The sequence below is a fragment of the Myotis myotis genome, unplaced genomic scaffold, assembly GCF_014108235.1.
Source record: "Myotis myotis isolate mMyoMyo1 unplaced genomic scaffold, mMyoMyo1.p scaffold_m19_p_14, whole genome shotgun sequence".
In the NCBI taxonomy this organism is placed as follows: Eukaryota; Metazoa; Chordata; class Mammalia; order Chiroptera; family Vespertilionidae; genus Myotis; species Myotis myotis.
Window position 1 is genome coordinate 24,868,354 of NW_023416318.1, and position 21,050 is coordinate 24,889,403.

The following is a 21,050-nucleotide window of genomic DNA, read 5'->3' on the forward strand; positions in this document are numbered from 1 at the left end:
GACCAATGTTCTAGGATATATCCAGGTTTAGGAAAAGTGTCCAAAGCCATGGGGGGCTCTCTACCATCAAAACCAAAGACAGTAGATTATGTTAAATGTATTCTTATGTCTTCCAGGACCATCTGTAGAGCTGCTCAGTGGTGAAGTGGAGAAAAAGGGAGTCAGGCAGGAGAACTATGGGTGACCTGACAGCCTCCCATCTTACAAATGCTCTTGACTAAAGCCTACAATGCAACCCTTAAAAAAATGGGAATATAGTCTCAGACATGGCCATTTTAGGCAAATATTAATGTATTTGGGTGAAAAATTGAGGGCATAAAGGATGGAGTGAAGGGAACCATGAGTAAGGTGGGCAGACTATTGAAGAGACTACTATAATAGTCCAAGGGAGGGATGATAAAGATCTTGACTAATGCAGTGGTTGTGGAGAAGGAAACAAGTGACTATTCAAAGAAATGTTGGTGAAGCAGACTTCAAGGACTCTAACTGATTAGCTCTAATGGATAAAGGAGGAAGAGCAATTCAACTGGAATACCAGTTTTTTGCTTGGGCGTCTGGGTAGATGGTGGCACCACTGACTGCAACAGGAGAAGATTTATAAGGAAAGACAATGAGTTCAATTTTGGTGTGACAAATGTTGGATATCTGCAGGTTGGCTATACTAGTTGGAAGTTCAACTGAGAGGTGGGACTCAAAGAGATTTAGGACCTTGGGAATCATCCCCCAATGGGAGGAATATATGAGTTTAATCAGGGTACAAAGAGAGGGTGGCCAAGGGTGAAACCCTGAGAACCAACAGCATGTGAGGGGCTGGGAGAGGAAGCAGAGACAGGACACTGAGAAGGAATGGTTGGAGAGGCAGGAAGAGGTGAGTGGATTGGACTTGGGAATTAGGAAGTCACCATGTCAGCAGGATGATAGGAACAGAAGACAGATGGAATGGGCTAGAGAGTGAAGGAGAGGTTTGATGAAACCTGGATGAGAAGGAAAAAAGGGAGGGAAGGTGAAGGTGGGGATATACATGTCAGTGTATAAAACAGTGGTTCTCAACCTGTGGGTCGCGACCCCTTTGAGGGTCGAACGACCCTTTCACAGGGGTCACCTAAGACCATCGGAAAACACATATATAATTACGTATTGTTTTTGTGATTAATCACTATGCTTTAATTATGTTCAATTTGTAACTGAAAATACATCCTGCATATCAGATATTTACATTACGATTCATAACAGTAGCAAAATTACAGTTATGAAGTAGCAACGAAAATAATTTTATGGTTGGGGGTCACCACAACATGAGGAACTGTATTAAAGGGTCGCGGCATTAGGAAGGTTGAGAACCACTTGTATAAAATAAGTCAAAGGATTTGTTTTTCCCTTGAAGAGAGCTGGCTGGGGATGGGACAAACTGGAATGTGTTTCTTGGCTTCGGACATGGATCTAGCTAAGGGGAGTGACAGAGGAGAGAGGATGAGGGAGCTCGGACAATGGGGGGCTGAACAGGAGGAGAGATTCACTTCCTCTGAGAAGAGAAGAAAGGAGGTGAGTAGTGTACGTGGGGTGGAGGATGGGAGGCAAGATAGAGGAGACAGAAATGAGTATAAAAGTACAGTTCACGCCCATTGGCATCTGCTTTCTCGGTGAAGGAGGTTAGAAAAGCCATCTGCCAGGAGTGGAGGGGGCAGGATGTAGGCAGAAGGTTGAGGAGGGGGCAAAGATCTGTCTGACTGCTGACAGGGTGGCAAAGGGAGCCAACCAAAGACAAGAACAAAGATGAATGAGCAGACTCTGGTGAGGCAATCTGCAGGAATGTCGCTTTCTAGTCAGAAGAGTGAAGAGATGGGCTGTAGGAGAAATGTAGGGGTGAAGAGCTAAGAGGACTGGAAGAGTGACATTTAGGTAGGCAAAAAAAGTAAGGCCAGGAGGGAACTGATGAACCTAGAAAAAAATGGTGGTGTCTAGGCACTGGATGTCATAATAGGGATGAAGATAGGGTGTACTGCAAATGACAAATATAAAGGAGATTAAGATTAAGTCACTGAAGAAGAGAGGCACTATGGGTAAAAATGTAACCCATGGCATGGCAGGAGCTGAGGTTGACCAGCTGACTATTACCTGAACTCCTCAGAGACACAAAGTTGATAAATGACAGGAAGGAAGGATGGAAGAAGGCAGAGCACAACATGAACTTCAAAGGAGTGGGTGGGGCTGGTTTAAAAGCATGCCAATATATTTAAACACACCTATAAAAAGCACCCTCATCCACCGAACCTTATGCTCAATAACATCATTTCAAGGGGCACAAATCGTGCACCCTAGCAATTGCTTCTGGTACCTCATCACGACCACAAAACAGTAGAAAGAGGCAAAGTAAATGACCCCGGTAGTATCCATTCCCTCCAACTGGATAGCTCAGAGATGTCTGGAGACTGGATTAAAATAATTGGACCCAACTCTGACACTGTCTTCTAAGAGACGTTCCCTTTCCATAGAAAAGCGTTTACCTACGTGTGATAAAGTGAGTGGGTTTGGGTCAACTGATTACACTGTAGGAATATGATTTTCTAGGTGCATAAATATTTTTAAAAAACATTTTATAGCAATTTACCTCTGGATTTTTATGGCCTGCCACATTTTTTTGCAATAAAAAGCAAGGAAACTCTTCTCTAATGAATGGCAGGTTTAATTATTCATTATATAGACATCATTACTTTGCTTCAAACAATAGAAAATCAAGAGGTTTGAATAAAGAAGTCATTTATGATGGTAACATTCCATTCCCTTTAAAAATCAACTAACTATTCAACTTCTGGTGGAGTTACACAGCTAGAGAGTGGGCCTTAAACATGATTCATTTCAGTGTTTCGGGGTGTAATAGTGACTCAGAGCAGCTGAGTGTAGACCTCTCACCAAACCCAGGGGTGAGGGGAAGGAGAATTCAGCGGGAAGAGCAGTGCTCTGGAGGAGCAGGGACACCCCTCACCCTGTTGGCCCTATGAGGTGAGGTTTGAGCTTCACGTACACTCAACATATATGCAACGGCAGGTCTCTGCACTAACTCCTGCTACCTACGGTCACTCTACTGTCACAAAGGGGGTTGAAATGCAGCGCTAGAGCTTCCTCCCCATTTACTGGACCAAGCGTCAAGATAGGGTGTAGCAATTTTGACAGATCTCAGTCTGGTAGGTTCAGTAGCACCTGCTAGCAAGGTTGTCAGTTCTTAGCAACTCTAACAATACGAGCTCACAACGCAGCTATTGATCAGGGGGACAAAGGGCCTCTGTCAGGCCTGCCGAGCTGAGGACTGTGCCAGGAGAGCTGGGCTGTTTATTAGTTGACATCACCCTGGAGGGGAGCATGGTCTGCTTCCTCGTGCTCACTGCACCTCAGGCAAATTGAAATGTGAATTTTCTGATTAAATAAAGCGTTTTGTGTTTGTTTGTTTTTTTTTTAAATTGAGGACAGGTTCTCCCAGTGGATTTCTGTCCTTAAACATAGCATAAATGTTTAGAAAAAAAAGTGGGATTACCAATAGAAAGATGGTGATTTGTTTCAATTCAGGGACAGGCATCTAAACGTTTCCAATATTTTTAAACTTTGCCACCAATGAGAATATTCTTTGTTTCACTGTGAATCTGCCGACAAAGAAGCTTTGTCTGTGAAAATAGGTGTGATGGCTACAATAACACAGAATTTCCTTTTCAGTTCTTTTGACCTTGGATTACTGAAATTTAAACCAAATAAACATTTTAATATCTAACAGACAGATGGTGTGAAGATTAAAAAAATCATTTAACCAAGAGCCGTCCCAGGGCCAGTTGGGACATCACTGGATTCTACACAGGGTCACACAATTCCCCACAAAGAGAAGACCACCAAAGAGGCTAACAAAATGAAGGTAAAAGTTGTTGACAAAGAATGGATTTGTAGGCCATTTTGAGGACAGATTAATTTACTTCAATATTAAGAGAAGCAGGCTAAGTAAATTCACCCACCCATCTACTCATCTGTTTACTAACCTGCATTAGGCAGGTGGTGGTAACCATGATAGACAGTGCGGACCCTCAAGGAACCTAGTCTCATGGGAAGTTTACAACCCAGTGGAGCTTTAAATACCGTGATGCTATGGACCCATACATTAAGGAACCGATATTAAACCTTTCCCATATTTTTAATGGGAACATTGTAAGGACTAAACCTTAAGGATCAAAGAAGGATATTAATTTGGGGGCTGAAAAAACAAACAAACAAAATCCGGGTAACATTTCTTTATAAACCTATGGTGTACAGCTGTCTTTACAGGACTTCCTTTTTGCTTAAGCTCATAAACTTGCATAAATCAATTTGGAATGGATATGAGATAGTAGGAGAAGATAATTCTTAGGCCCTTCCTGAGTCAGCTATAAACACAGTTTCAGACAAAGTTTGGAAAACCCTAGTGCTGGAGTAGAATTTTGGGGTCATTTCATGGGAGAACCTGTGAATTCACCCATGTGGGGACTGTCATTGTCTATTTCCTTGGGACCCTGGGGACTTGGGAAATTGACACTGCCTGAGGCAATGCTGTCGGCTCCTGCCTTATGTAACTGTATCTGTATCTTTCCATACATTCTACAATTAAAGAGACAACATAACGTCTAACTTTTGTACTGGCATCTTTCCATTATTCACATCACTGTCCTATTGTGATGAAGCAGATTGGTGTCAGAAGTGAGATTAATGCCAAGGACTCCCTCACGCCCTTGCCAGATGTAGTCAGCCATTTTCCAGGTAAATACTGGATACCTGCTGAGATTTTAAATGTGAAAGAAAACCCAAGGGAGCTGAGTTTTTCTTTGATTCTCAGGGAGCTAACACTTTTTGTAAAAGCCACAGATTCAGAACAAAAAATAAATAAATAAATAAAGGAGGACTGAATATGTCCAAGGCTTCAAATGTTAGAAAGCAGTAATAACAAAGTTGATATAAAACTCTGTTACTAACCTTTGCTTTAAAAAGTGGCCAAGATGGAGACTGATTTCACATAAAAAATTAACTGTGAGAATTTCTACTTTAAAATATGTGCACTAAATATTATCCCTTATAGTCAGCTGAACCTTGTAACTTTGTCATTTAGAAAAAAAAAAAGATATTCAGAGGATAGAAATTAAAAAATGATTTTCTAATTGTATTAAGGACCCCCTTTCTGGAAAGCAAATAGTCTTTAATTAAGATGAAGCTTGATTGATATAAGTGTATCAAAATAATCATTTCTTGAAACTTATTTTTAGAAAATGATTGTGTACATATTACACAGCCAGGCAAAACAGCTAAATATCTAGACCAGATTATCCCAAATAAATTAATGACTGAAACTATAAATATAATTTCTAAGGTTTAGTCCTTACAATGTTCCCTGGAAACTATAAATATAATGTAGCAAACTACATTAAACTCGTGCTAAGACAATACAATTTAAGGGTTAAAAAACCAACTTTTCTACTTCAGACTTTTTTTGTTTTTAAAGAGAGATGATGACCTTCTCTATCTGAGATAAATAGGAAAGGCGAGCAGCAAGCCCAAGGCCTTTCTAAGGAAGGAAAAAATGCACATCTGCTCAGTGTGGACTTTTGAGTTGTGCCCATAAGTTATGCAGCTGCTGGAGTGAGAAGATTGGGGTGGGGGGAGACCTAGGGTTTGAATCTTTCCTTCTTTTAGTAAAAGGTAGAAAATGCAATAATAAGTAAAATAATGTTTTAAAGATGGTATAGAAATAGAATGGATAAAAAGAAAAAAAGAAATAGAATGGATTTCCCTGTTCATCCCTGGATAGATAGCGGAAAGCGGAAAGCCTGAGCACTTGTTAATAAAAGGCCTTGAAAAAATATAGACTGTGGACTCAGGTGCACTGAGACAGCAACCTCTGAGCTAACTACTGCATCCACTCAGAAAGATAAAAGATAGTGAATATGATATGCCGATTTCCATAAAAATAGTTCAATTTGTGTTAATTTTGTATCTTGTCATTATCAACTTAGTGTTCTTTTTCCTGAACACAAGCCCCAGGTTTCAATAGAATATTTCAAATAAAAAGCTCAATTATTTACTATTCCCCATGTAGATGGTTAATCTAAGCAGATTGGTGAGGAGGAGATGAGGACCATGTGTCAAACAGCAGATATTTAACAATAAGTTACAATCCATGGCCCCACCAGGTCCAGCTAGAAAGACTGATGTTGGTCAGCTCATCTGGATTTTAATAAAAGGCCACAGCCTGCACTTGGGGATATTATTAGATCCTATCTATGAATTATTTTTGAAATGCCTGGTGAGTCACCTCTGTGGTGATCATGCAGTTACACAGAATGCAGAATTGGGGTTGCATGATCATTTGATTCATACAAGAATATAGGATATTGGCACTAAACATGTCTATGGTTGTAAATTTCTAATTTCTGATTTTTGTTTCCTTAATGTGAAAATAAAAACCTTTGAAGATGGGCTAAGGATGTTTAAACATTATTTTGAAAAATATCTGGGACTATCACCATTAAATGTGAATATAAAATTTCAATTACAAAAGTCAGACTTAGTGTGCTAGAGTCTTTTATAATGTGACGCCAGAGGCACCCCGACAGTGGTGTCAAGGCCAAGGTTCCTCAAAACTGTTCCACTTGAACTGGGTAAAGTTTTATTGATCTGGCTGTATTCACTGGCATCTTAATTGATTATATATACACTGTTATAATACTGGGTGGTAAATACCTGTGTATATTCAAAGGCGTTTATAAGTGATAGTAGTTCCTGTTTAACATTAAAATGGCCTGAGGTTCTTTTCTGTGATAACAACACCTGTTTCTATTAGGAAAAAAAAAAAAAAAAAAAAAAAAAAAACCTCAAGGAGAATGAGCTGGATATTTTCCACGTGCCCTTTCATATCTCCACCCTTCTGCTCTCCAAGGCCGCCTCTGGGGACTGCACCACTGGATTCGCCTTCAGCTTCTCACTGGATTCAGCGCCAGAGAGGCACCGGAGGACAGGGTGCAAGGAGAACGCCATCTGTTCTCCTGATACCTCCTCAGGCTGGCTACCTTCAACCCCCTCCCTCAGGTCTCAGCTCTCATAATGTGGTCCACTCCTGCAGCTGTTCTCCACATCTGGCAACAGCTTCCTCCCTTTCCCGCTCCAGGCCCAGGTATGGTAATGGCTTTCAGCTGTTGCTGTCCCCCAGGCTGCCCCAACCCTGTTGTTCCCCTTATTATTGCTCAAACCTTTGTTAACAGTTCCTTCATCAAGCTCTCCCCAAACTACTCCTTTTTCAGAGTATTTCTCTTTTTTTTTGCTGGGGCCTCAACTGCCACAACATTTAGGCCAAACTTGAAAGATTTAAGATTATTTCTTTCACTGTCTACTAGTTTTATGAAATTCTATTTAAGGTACTAGGTGTCCTGTATTTTTGTATTCTGTGAAGCCAACGTTAGGGAACTTGAGCCAAGAATCAAAATTAGAGAAGAGAAAGGTTTCTGAAGTTTTAGGCCACACTATCCAATATAATCTTCAGAAATACAACATACAACATGGTGCAGTAAAGACAGCAAAAAACAAAACACAAAAACTCCCATTAAAACAAGGCTAAAAAAGGGTTAAATTTAAAAATCAACTTAACTTCGCCAACCTTAAAAAAAGAGTGTGTTTTTTTTTTCTATTTTAGTCTACAATAATTTAAGCACCTCTAGTGGTTATGGGGAACAAAGCAACGTGCACTCGAGAGAGACCAGATTCCATGCTCAGGACAGGAAAGCCAAAGACAAGTGTGAATCTCTCGTCAAACAACAAGGACAATTTCAGAAATGCACGCTGGTATTATAACAAAGCCACATACACCAACCCAGAGAAAGCTCTGTTAAAAACTCAACAGTGACAAGTTAAACATGAAACAATTACAAGCCATTCATTATAAAAGTTGAACCTAAAAGAGTTATACATACTATTCCTTCAAGAAACAATATAAACTATGCTTTAAAAAAGGAATATATACCAATAATAATCAATTAATTTGTGCTCAGCTTATCATCAAAAATGAGGTGAGAAGGAGTAAAAACTGACTTCTTGATTTTAAAAATAAAATCCTATTTTTTAATTGATATGCCTTCCCCTGGCACTGACTGGGTATTCCAAGCTCATGTCTCTTGTGGTCCTTGGGTCTGTCTCCCATTAGTCTTATGGGGACATGCCTGGGTGTTTAGAAAAAGCACCCAGATACAGGCAGGTATCTGCAGCCACACACAGACAGCAACAAGGGGAAGGTCAAGCAGAGCCTCGGCCCTGGGATCAGCAGGGCTTGATGGAGCCAAAGGGAGCAGTGTCACAGGTGACAGCCCTGAATATTCCCCGAGAACCTGGGTGCTGCCTGGCCCCTGCTCCTGTGGTCTGAGGCCCCAGCATTTCTCTGGCTCTGCCTCTCTCTCACGCCTGGGACACTGGAGTCCATGGAGCCCAGTCTGTACCCTGGGTGAGCCCTCTGTTGACTTATCGTTAGGAGCCCTCCCTGCCCCAAGGGCTCCTGCCCATCTTCCCTTTCTCATCCTGCTTCCTCGCAAATTCTCTGAAGGCCCTGCCTTGCCTGGCACCCCTTTGTCATTTCTCCCATTCAGAGCTGCCTATAGTCCTATCTCTGAGATTCAGGCTCCCCTAAAATTACTGACAACGACTGGAGGACACCGCTTCTTCTTGGTTCTGATTAGGGTTTGCCCCATGGAGGCTGCTAAGTCAGACACTATTCACTGTTCCTCCTCTGCTCGCCCCTTCCTGCTGTGGCCCGCTCTGCTCCCAGCATGCTGTGCGGTGCTCTCTGCTTTCAGCCGCAGTGGGAACTCATGCTGGTGTAAGTTATCAGAGACACCGCTATGTACAGAAAAGGCTTGATTATTCCTCTGGACCCTGTATTTATCTTAAAATTGTGTTCTTCACAACATGTTTTCTTCACTACGCCCTAGTGCAGTGATGGTGAACCTTTTGAGCTCGGCGTGTCAGCATTTTGAAAAACCCTAACTTAACTCTGGTGCTGTGTCACATATAGAAATTTTTTGATATTTGCAACCATAGTAACACAAAGACTTATATTTTTGATATTTATTTTATATATTTAAATGCCATTTAACAAAGAAAAATCAACCAGAAAAATGAGTTCGCGTGTCACCTCTGACACGGGTGTCATAGGTTCGCCATCACTGCCCTAGTGTGAGTTATTTTTTTTAATGCCAGTCAAGTACTAAAATAATTACCCCCATATCTCATAATACTATGAAGCATTTTTTTTCTTTTGTATTAAATAAAAGCCAATCCTGTGTATGCTATGAACAAGTTTTCAATCTGGAGTATTGAAGAAAATGAGGAAGCTTCAAAATTCTGGATTTTAAGATAGAAAATTCTTCTTAGGGTCATCTCTACCTTCACGTCGTCCACCTCTTCCTACATTGAGCGGGTATGAGATTTTTACAGACCTGCCCAGAGACACACCAAGACCAAGAAAGGTTCAGATGAGACCCACTTTAGGTTGGAGATCAGTTGTAGTGTTTGGAATTAGGCATTTTGTTAGATTGCTCATCTTAGGGGCCAGTCTAAATCATAGCATGACAAAGCATTGGCTGTATAAATCATCCACAAACAACCTTGGAATAATAGCCAAGTCAACCCATTACATAATGTCATGTGAAATTGGAAAGATTGGGTAATTTTCTTTCAAAAGAATGTTTAATTTATGCCAAATGTTTTTTTGTTGTTGTTTTTTAAAAAATATATTTTATTGATTTTTTACAGAGAGGAAGGGAGAGAAATAGAGTTAGAAACATTGATGAGAGAGAAACATTGATCAGCTGCCTCCTGCACATCTCCTACTGGGGATGTGCCCGCAACCCAGGTACATGCCCTTGACCGGAATCGAACCTGGGACCTTTCAGTCCGCAGGCCGACGCTCTATCCACTGAGCCAAACCAGTTTCGGCCAAATGTTTTTTTTTAATATATATTTTTATTGATTTCAGAGAGGAAGTGAGAAGGAGAGAGAGAAACATCAATGATGAGAGAGAATCACTGATTGGCTGCCTCCTGAACACCCTCTGCTGGGGGATGGAATCCACAACCTGGGCATGTGCCCTTGACCGGAATCCAAACCGGGACCCTTCAGTCCCCAGGCCGATGCTCTATCAACTGAGCCAAACCGGCTAGGGCTGCCAAGGGCTACTGATTTTTCAAGTAGATTATGTAAGTGGAACGCATATGGTTCTTTTTTCCTTGGTTCTTAATATTAGTCCTTTACATTTATTGTTTCTTTTAAAAAACTAAAAAACTACATTGCAAGCAAAATAAACTATAATTTACAGACTATTTTAGAAATATCTATATAATTTTAAAAAACAAAAACAAAAGAGAAGTCTGAGCCTTTATAGTAGCATCTGGCAAAGATTCTAGGGAGGAATTAGGGTTTTTTCACATCAGATTCAATCTTCTAGCCTGCAGCACACCCACCCTTTCTCAACCGAAACAGGAGGGGAAGTGACATTTTATTTCTTTGTATCACAAGTCCTACCTAATAGCAAAAGGTGCTATTATTAAATAGTTATTACTGGGCAGAAAGCCATACTGAGTGCAAAAAAGAACTTGAGTCTCATCAACTATAAACATCAGGGTATCCATCAATGTGAAGAGCCCATAGGGAATTCTTAAACATCTAAGATCCATGAAATTCTCTTTAGACGTTAAAGGTCATTATTCAATACTTATCCTCCCTACTATGAAGATGGCAAATTAAGTAATAGTAGTAATTTAAACAAAATTTTTAAACGAAATGTTAAAACATTTGACAATTTCTCTTGTTGATTACAATAATAATTTACAATAACACATAAGAAGGGCCTGAAATAATACCAGCAACTTTCCTTCTCCACAGAGGATCCGAGACAACAAAACCAATAGGCCTGGAATTGCCGAACACACCTGAGCGAATGTGGGCAGGTGAAGACAGTAAGAGAAGGTACACCAAGTGTCAGAGTGACGCGCAGACTCTGGTTAGAATGGAGGATTATTGTCACACCCACAAATATTCCCTCCTGACCCCAGAAGCCCGCCCTCCCTCCTACCTGTCCAGTCAGCACACCCATCCCTTTCGGGACATCTGCAGGCTATCCCGACATCCTCTCTGGGCAAGGGAAGCCTAGCCCAACCCAATCTCATCTCTGTTCAAGTCATTCCATAAGTAACTTTGGCAAAGAGTAACCCACCCTTTGCCACATATTGAGGGCTCTGGGCAACTTTCCCCAAATTAACCTCGTGCGCAGGTTAAGATTGTGCATACACGTAAAAGACTAGCTTAAGTAGCATCTTTGAGGGCAAAGAAAATGCACCATGGTTTACATGAGTTTCTCATCGTCAGGTATGACAAATGCAAACAGACCTGGCGACACCATACCTTTCTTCCATGGAAACCTCTTTCATCTGCTGGTGTGGTTTGGTGCCCTCCATTTCCCTGATGCTCACGGCATAGATCTTGGTGGTGTAATCAATGGCCTTTTCTCTGGCAACATCACTGTCATAGCCTCAAAGGACAGAAAGGTGGAGAATGGAGTTGGATTGCCATGGCTCAGGAGGGGGTGGGGAGGGAGGTGCGGGTGGCACGTGGCTGCTGGGACTCACCTCCATCCTCTTCTGCGTCGGTGTCCGACTCCTCGCTGTCCACCAGCTTGCTCTCCTGTGTCCCCACAAACTCCCTGGTCCAGATCATCAGGGCCGTGTCGGCGCCCCCTACCGTGAGCAGCACGGAATCGTTGTGCAGCCATCTCACGTTGGTGACGTGGGCGCTGTGCCCCACATACTTCTTGAATCTCGCGTGCTGGCCCTGTGAAGCCAGAAACTGGCCATTACCGCATCGGGAGCCCCACTGCTCCTGACTCTGGATTATCTCATCCACGTTATTCTCTAGAGTGGCTTGTACTGGATACGAATGAAACATTTAAGCAGCAATTTCCTTACATTCCTCTAGACTGTAAGCTCTATGAAGGCAGGGAACCGGTCTCCTTTCCCCCTAAAACGTTACCTGGCTCACCACAGGTCCCCTTTAAATAATTTGTAAGGGAACAAGTAAAATGTTGGACTACAGAAGCTATTTCTGGGAGCGTAAGGAAGTATAAGAAGCTTGTTTTTGTTTCTCTCAAATATCAAATGTGGATTCTCCCCAGGTCTCTGGCATAAACTCCTGATTGTGAGTCTGGCTGACATTTGAGATCAGAGGTGGCCTCCCCGTCACTCCCCACAGTGGCTTTTGTACCACAGCCCAGACTGTGGCTGACCAGCAAGGGACTTCTAATCCTGAGGCCTCAAGGAAGATTTGAAACACACACACCAGTTTCTGCCACGGACCCTGGAAACAATTTCTAACACTGCAAGCACTCGACTAATTGATTTAAAAACAAAGTAAGCTGCTTTTCAACAAACACATTCGAGTAAAGAGAACCCAGGTTATTAGTAATTTCCGAGAGCTCGCTCAGGCCCCGCCGGGCTTATCCCAGGAGGGAAAGGACAAGTGAATGTGAGAGGTGGCCCGCCTGCTCACCCGGGGCAGCCCTGACAAGTGGTGGGGATTTGCAGCTGACATCAGACGCCGGCTTCCATTTCTGGCTCAGGAGCCAGAGTCTGGCTGGCAAAAACAGCTCTGGCGGGAGCCATTTAAAAAGGCAGAGTTTTTCCATCCTCTTGGCGACTCCTGGGGAATACCTCCCAGTGTGGAAAGCTGCATGTGCTTTCTGAAGTCCTGGGAGGGCCACCGGTGTCCCAGATGAACGCTTTATTCAATAACTGATAAGAGGCTTCCAGAGGGTTTTGGACCAGCGCCCTGGGGAACCTGAAACCGCCACAAGCAGGCGGCAGGAGACAGGTGCAGGGGAGTGGGTGACTTTAAAATACTCTTGGTCGGATCTCTGTGGATCTGGCCGACCCTACCTGCCAGCAGAGTGGATCCGCCCACTGCTCAGCCCAGTGCTCAGGCAGGGGTGGGCAAACTTTTTGACTCGAGGGCCACAATGGGTTCTTAAACTGGACCGGAGGGCCGGAACAAAATCATGGATGGAGTGTTTGTGTGAACTAATATAAATTCAAAGTAAACATCATTACATAAAAGGGTACGGTCTTTTTTTTTTTTTTTTTGTTTTATTCATTTCAAACGGGCCAGATCCGGCCCGCGGGCCGTAGTTTGCCCACGGCTGGTCTAGAGGATGAGGGAAGCAAGCAGGTGGGCAGCGTTTCCAGGAAGCCCTCCAGAGCCACTAGCTTGCGAAGCGAATAGGAAGAGCCAAATAAGGCTTTCCACTGGGAACCACTGTGTGACCAGATGAGACCCAGAGGCACAGACGCGAAAAGGACAGTCACGGTGGCTGCTGCTGTGGGTCCTGCCAGCCTTCCTGTTGGAAGCAAGACCCACGCCATTATGCAAGCTGGGTTCTTGAGAGAAGGAGAAAGAGAACCTGAGAAATGCCTCTCCATGCTCTCACTTACATGAGGAACACAGGGTTTTTGGATGGGGGTGGAAAAAAGAATCCAAAAAGAAAGGTTGCGGGGGTGGGGGAGGAATATCAGGGACCAATATACGAATATCAGGTTGGGGGGGGGGGTGATCAATTAGAATCTTTGCAGAGGCAAAGAAAGTGGACCAAAGGGGTAAGAAAAAGGGAACGTTTCTGAGTCAATTCCAGCAAAGGGTGATTCAAGATTCTCACAATAGGAAGCAAGATTACTGCTCCATGGAACAATGAACAGGAATTCACAGTTATCAGAAGGTTCGGGAAACCAGCAGTTCCCTAAGAGGAAGAGGCGAGGCGGGCAGGGATGATCGGTGGTCCTCTTAGGGCCTATGGGAGGAGCCTCTGGAGAGCTGGCACAGCCAGTCAGACCCACTGTCCTTCTGGGTCATCGTGCCAAATCCTGCATTTCTGTTACAGCCATCAGGACTCGCTACCACGACACGCCCCTTCCACCAAATACTGAAAGAATGGAGACTCTGCCCTGGCCAGTGTGGCCCAGTTGGTTGAGCATCGTCCTGTGCACCAAAAGGTCACCAGTTTGATTCCTGATGAGGGCACATGGCCAAGTTGCGGGCTGGAGTGTGTACAGGAGGCAACAGCTCAATGTTTCTTCCTCACATTGATGTTTCTCTCCCTTCCTAAGAAAATCAATAAAAACATATTTACAAAAAAATATGGATAATCTGAAATATGTCCCCAGAGTGGTTAACTGTTTTTAGGTGAGTAATTTCTGAGAATATGATAATTATGTACCCTTTTCCCACATTCACAACATTTCATACAGTTTCTCTGTACGAAAAACTTTCCTCTTTGAAGAACCATTCTTTCTCTCTTTAAAAATTCTCTTGAGCCTTTGACATTCTGAGAAAGAAATTGAAGAACCTGAGGATGGGTTTGAAATGAAAATGACATGGTGAGATATATTTTTTATCCTTAAGTTTCCTTTGTTACACTTTTCTAATGGAGGATATGAAGTCGCTAAATTACTGGTGATTTTACAGTTTTGTGTGAGAGAAAAGAAATATACAAATGAAGAAATTCAACAAAGGGTCATCAACATACAAGTTCTTGATACTAAACACTAAATTACAGCTAATTTCTAGATGAGTAGGTGGCATCTTTAGGAATGACAAAGTCCACAGAGGTTTTAAAAAAAGGTGAGAATTTTAAAAAATGACATAACAACAACTATATTAAAAAGTAAAAGTTTGGGATACTTCCCATATGGTAAGCATTATTCTAAATACTTATAAGTATTAATTTGTATAATGGCATAGTATCCAATTAGAGAAAGATTTGTTCCCACCTTACAGAGGACCAACTCTGTCACAGAGATTTTAAGAAACTCCGCTTAAGTCAAACAGTTAATAAGTATCAGAGTCAACACCTGAACCAGGTAGTTTAGCTTTAGAATGGAGGACATGGTGATATTTTATCCTCTCCAATCTGGTGGAAGGGCATAGCTTTGAAAAAGAAGGGCGGATAAGGGAAGCAATCAGCTAGCTATATAGATGGTGTCGAAGGACAGCATTGCACGTGGTTTAACTGGAAAAACGGGTGGGCCCTGGCAAAGGAGAGTCTATCTCATGGAGGTTGGAACCCATGTGATTGTCAGGGAACTAATTCATCACAAAGATTTTAAACATAAAACTGAATATATAAGTACCCATGATTGTCATGGAAGAAAAATGCTTGAAAGACATGCCTAGTAACTCAGGGGAAGGGAGAACAAGGGAAAGGGCCAAGAAGAAGACATAACTTTAGAGTCTAACAAATGGAACTTGATTTTTGGACACAGAGAGATATGTGTGGTGATTAGATCTCATAGGTATCACCAACACCTGATGACATGGAGCTCAGTGCTAGAATACTGCAATGGGATGCTGTCTTCGTCCGGTTGGGCTTCCATAACAAAATATGACATGCTGGCTTAAACAACAAATTTATTTCTCACAGTTCTGGAGGCTGGGGCATCTAAGGTCAAGGAGCCAGCTACTTTGGTTTCTGGTGAGAGCCTTCTTCCTGGCTTAGGGATACCACCTTCTCACTGTGAGCTCCATGGCCTTTCCTGGGTGCATTGATGCGTGGAGAGAGAGAATGTACTCTTTGGTGTCTCTTATGAGGGCACTAATCCCATTGGATCCGGGCCCCACACTTATGACTTTATTTAGCCTTAACTGTTCTCAGAAATGCCCTATTCTCAAATATAGTCACGTTGGGGATAGGGCTTCAACATTTGGATTTTGATGGAGACACATTCAGTCCATAACAGATGGTGAACTTTGTCTAACCTACCCAGAGCAGTGGGGGAGTGTAACTAGACAGCTGGAAACATTCATCAGGTAGGGTCCATGTATTTGGAAGGAAAAGTGTGCCAGAAAATCATATTTTTTTAAAAAAAAAAGAGGAGGAAGAGAAGTGATACTATCAAGAAGTTTTATTTAATATTAGCCAATGATTTTCAAATGCTTTCAAATTATGAAACTGTTTCTTCAACCAAATCTTACAAAGTAGGACTGAGGAATAAAAAGATAAGTAACCCAATTTAAAACAAAGGATAAAAGAGGTGTACTTCACAAATGGCCAATAAGCAAATGAAAGGCCCTCAGCATCATTAGTCATCAGGGAAATGCAAATTACAAACACAAAGCCCTCATATTACCTACACCCAGGACAGCTAAATTTTACAAGTCTGACAACACTGATGTTGGCAGCTAGAACTTGCTTTTATTTCTGGTGGGAATGGAAAATGGAAAAAGGTCTGGCAGTTACTTAAAAAGTTAAATACACATTTTCTCCTATGACCCAGAAATTCTACTCCTACATATTTACTTAAGAGAAAGAAAACATATGCCCACAAAGACTTGTCCATAAACGTTCACAGCAGGTTTATTATAACCAAACAGTGGAAAGACCAGGTGTCCATCGATAGCCATGTGGATAAACAAACTGCTGTATCCATACAATGGCATTCCACTCAGCTATAAAGATATAACAGACTGTTCTTACCCACCAACAACATGCAGAAATCTCAGAAACAGCATCTGAGTGAAAGAAGCCAGACACAAAACAGCACCTACTTGACTATTCCATTTATATGAAGTTCTGGAACAGGTACAACTAATCTATGATGAAAAACACTGGAATATTTTTTTTTTCATCTGAGGGTAAAGTGGGGGTAGAGATTGGCCTGGAAGGAACATGAAGAAACTTACTGGGGTGATGATAATGTCTATCTTGATAGGTGTTTGGATTACGTAGGTGTGTTTGTCACAGTTCATCAAAAGGAACCCTAATGCTTGTGCATTACAACTGTATATAAATTTTACCTAAAATATACCACGAATAAATGTTGAACTCTAGGTAATGATATGCACAGGAACTCATTAGGGGTAAGTATCCTGATGTCCATAATCTACATTGAATTGTAGACTCTTGGTCAGGGGTCCTCAAACTGCGGCCTGCGGGCCACATGCGGCCCACCGAAAACATTTATCCGGCCCGCCGGGTGTTTTTGCTGCCGCTGCCTGTCCTGCTTAGCAGCCGACTCGTCCCAGGCCCGCAGTGCGCATCTGTGGAATGTCTGAGGGACAGTGAGCTGGCCCCCTGTTTAAAAAGTTTGAGGACCTCTGCTCTAGGTGGTGGGGTCCTAGAAGTTCACTGTATCATTCCTTTACCTTAAGTGTATGTTTGCAATTTTTTCTTTTTTAATATATTTTATTGATTTTTTTACAGAGAGGAAGAGAGAGGGATAGAAAGTTAGAAACATCCATCAGCTGCCTCCTGCAGACCCCTACTGGGGATGTGCCCGCAACCAAGGTACATGCCCTTGACAGGAATCGAACCTGAGACCCTTCAGTCCGCAGGCTGACGCTGTATCCACTGAGCCAAACCGGTTAGGGCTGAAATTTTTTCTAACAAACTGTTGTAAAAAATCTTACACAGAGAATCAACATATAAAATATAAAACACAATGACTAGTTGAAGCAGAGGTGGGGCCCCAGGCCCCTCCCACTGCCCCCTACTCTGTTTCCTGGGGTGGTCCCGGAGGAACCTTCCTGGAACACAGGGTGACATTACTATAGACAGTACACCTGGTCAGGCCGGGGATGGAGGTGATGAATTCCAGGACCAATAATAAACCTAGCCCTGGAGCATGATGCGATAGCATTCTGGGGATTTCAGCTATCTAAGTATAGGCCCAAACCTCAGTCTACTAATACCAGGACATCCCTAACTTGTCCGGCTAGCAGTCTCATTTCAAGTAATGTAAAAGTAGCAAGGAAAATTGCTACATAAAAGGGAATTCTGATCAAATAGGAAGAGCTGGTAACTGACAGTGAAGTGATGATCACTGGGAGTGAATCTCAGAAAAGACCACCAAAAATTATTTCCTAACCAGATATTAACAAATGAAAGAGGAGAGGGGAAGGCATCTAAAGATACCCAAAGGGCTGTGGAGGGAACTGGTATGTTCAGGTAAATGTACAAATGAGAAGAGGAGTAAAAACCAAGAATGAATACAAAAGTCTTGCACTGACAACTTTGATATAGTTTTAGAATATTAAAGCAAAAAGCTAAGAAAACAGAAAAGGATTTTCTATAATAGGGCTAAAAGAAAAATACAGAATGCTAGGAATCCTTCTTAGATCAGATGGTTTAATATGAACAGAAAACAGACTTACTGCCTCTATTAAAGAGAATGCTCTTCCAACCAGGAAGGACAAAACAGAGCTCATGTACCTGAGTACAGGTACCTTGCAATGTGACCACAGAAACAAAATCAGGAATGCCCAAGGAGTTTAGAAACCAGGAGAGGCGACATCGAACACAAAAAGGCTCCTGTATCTAAATGGGAAAACAAGTGGACTCTGGCAAATATTGATTTATGAGTTGATGCAAACTCTGGAAAATTCTAGGGTGAATTATTACACAGAAGGTCTTATAAGCACTTGGAAAAGGAAGTAATGATTACTGGGCAGCAACAGGGCTTCACTGTGAATTAACCCCACATTTTCCATTGGTTGGTTTGTTGGGAGGGGAGATTAGGGACACCAGAGATACACTCAATCTGGCTTTTAGCAAGATATATGCCAAGTCTGTAGTGATGTCTTGTTGCACTAGCGAGGGAAAGGTGAGGTCCAATAGAGCATAATCAGAGAGAGGTAAACGTCTGCTTCTGACTAAAGAACTGAAATTAAATGTGCGCACTAACAACAGAATGTCAGATTGAATGGGGGCTCCTGGTGGAGGCAGTTGGGTGTTCTAGTTTATATTTTTTCTATCCATGACTTAAAGCTCACACTGGTGAAATCAGAGGATGACATGATGCTGGAAGGGAAAGTAAATACTCTGATGAAGTATTTAAAAGATGTTGACAGGCTGGAACAAGGAGATAAAATAAACAAGGTAAGTCTTATTTGGTACAAATATGAAGTTCTGTCCTCAGTATTTAGAGAGTCAGTTCTGTAAGATGGGGGTTATAACCTGAACATTTTGGGCAATGACATCTATGATTCGATTGTATAGTGTGGCAACCAAGAGCTGATGCCATTTTAATTTAATTTAAAACAAATATAAAATCAAGACAAGAAGATGAAAGTCCTACTGTACCCTGAGCTGCTCAGATGACATCTGAAGCACTGAGTTCAGTCTTAGATGAGACAGTCTGAAATGGAATAAAATGGAGTGTGCTTATAGGGAGAGGAAACTGGAAACCATGTCAAATGGGGAATGGCTGAAGACCCGGAGATGGCAGTCTGGAGAGAATGAGACTCTAGGACAGTGATGGCGAACCTATGACACGCGTGTCAGAGGTGACACGCGAACTCATTTTTTGGGTTGATTTTTCTTTGTTAAATGGCTTTAAATATATAAAATAAATATCAAAAATATAAGTCTTTGTGTTACTATCGTTGCAAATATCAAAAAAATTCTATGTGTGACACGGCACCAGAGTTAAGTTAGGGTTTTTCAAAATGCTGACACGCGGAGCTCAAAAGGTTCGCCATCACTGATCTAGGAAGTCAAAGGTGGTCCTCCTACATATGCGGCTGTTAGAGGACCAGAGTTAACCGCTGATGATTTTGAAGGCAGAACTTTGGCTAAAGAGAAAACATTTCGGCTCAATCTAGAACAGAAACATTTTAACAACAAACTATTTTAAATGAATGGGCTGCTTCGGGAAGTAAGGAGTTCTTCATCTCGGGAAGTATGCTAGTACATGTTAGAAAGACACAGGTCCAAGAGGTTCTGAAGAAAATTCTTACATGCCGTTTTGTGAGATGTTGGATTTGATGATCAATGAAGGCCTTTCAAGGAGAAATTCAATGCCACAGACTGTATGAAGGTTTTCATACAGCATAAATAATGACGGTGCTGTAGACAACATTGTTGATTGCTATGCCTTCAACATTTAAAAATCTGCTTAGATATAGTACATAGATTTGGGGTCATTAATGAGACTGAGCAAGTATATATAATAAATGTGCAATATTACCTTGACAGGATATGAAAAAAGCTTGACGAACCCGAAATCATCTCCGGTGGCTAAGAGGGAGCAGTCTTTGGTGAGACTGGCAGCATTTACGTCGGTCACATCACTGTGTGCGGGCCAGATCCCCTCACAGGTGGGGCCCAGGACACAGGTCCACGTGTCCCACTCTATCTTTTCAACCTTAAAAAGAAGGAAAAGAAAATTAATGTATTTTTGCACAGCCTAGAGATCTTTAGTTTTGTTTAAAAGGAACCTTTTGAGGCTGAGTTAGTGCTAAATGATGACTCCGCCCACATCAGGCACCTGTGCTGGGTGCTGAGGTACACGGTTCTAAGTTGCATTTTAAAGTGCTACATGCATTGTCTTAATAAATCAACACTGCAGTCAAATATCCACACAGACTTCTCTAGATAAGATTAACATTTTGAGAATTATGGAAATCTGATAACGTTCTTTAGTTCTTACCTAGGTATTTATCATTGTACTAGAGGCCCGGTGCACGAAATTTGTGCATGGGTAGGGGCCCTAGGCCTGGCCGGCAACAGGGCCCATCAGGTCTTCCCTCTGGCCACTGGCAGGCACCTGGACCAGGGCTTCCCTTGCAGCCCTGGCTTTGTCTGGAAGGTCATCTGGAAGGATGTCTGGTCTAATTAGCATATTATGCTTTTATTATTATAGATAAGCCATATAAGCTAGATCAGGGTTTCTCAGTGAAAGCACTATTGACATTTCAGGCTGTACAATGTCAGGGGTGGTCCTGTGCATGGTAACATGTTTAGTAGCATCTTGACCTCCACCCACGGGATGCCAGTAGCACCCCCTCCCCAAGTTCTTCCCAGACATCCCCAATGACCCCGAGGCCCTTGCTCCCACTGAGCACACTGATTAAGGAGATTGATTATTTAGCAAACTATTTAAAAAAGTTACAAGACATAACTTTTTATTTTTTATGGAATGCTTCCTTGGAGGAAAGAATAATCAGATTCTGCAGCTAGCTTAATATTC

General features: G+C 42.1%; 1 protein-coding gene and 1 long non-coding RNA gene across 3 annotated transcripts in view; one reads left to right on the top strand and one right to left on the bottom strand.

The window, feature by feature from the left end:
- EML6 (EMAP like 6) overlaps window positions 1–21,050 on the bottom strand; it is a 200,732-nt gene that overhangs the window by 25,160 nt on the left and 154,522 nt on the right. Inside the window, exons 25-27 of one of the 2 annotated variants that reach the window (XM_036334544.1) lie at window positions 20,049–20,225; window positions 11,670–11,871; window positions 11,446–11,572 (exon numbers count right to left, since the gene is read on the bottom strand). In XM_036334544.1, coding sequence (XP_036190437.1) covers window positions 11,446–11,572; window positions 11,670–11,871; window positions 20,049–20,225 — 506 coding nt within the window. Of the gene's footprint in view, window positions 1–11,430; window positions 11,573–11,669; window positions 11,872–20,048; window positions 20,226–21,050 lie in introns of both variants that reach the window. The other variant, XM_036334545.1, reaches the window with a different exon arrangement.
- LOC118669001 lies at window positions 1,237–14,238 on the top strand. Its single transcript, XR_004971836.1, has 4 exons — window positions 1,237–3,898; window positions 6,941–7,174; window positions 10,927–12,446; window positions 13,967–14,238. It is a non-coding gene; the product is annotated as an uncharacterized LOC118669001 (long non-coding RNA).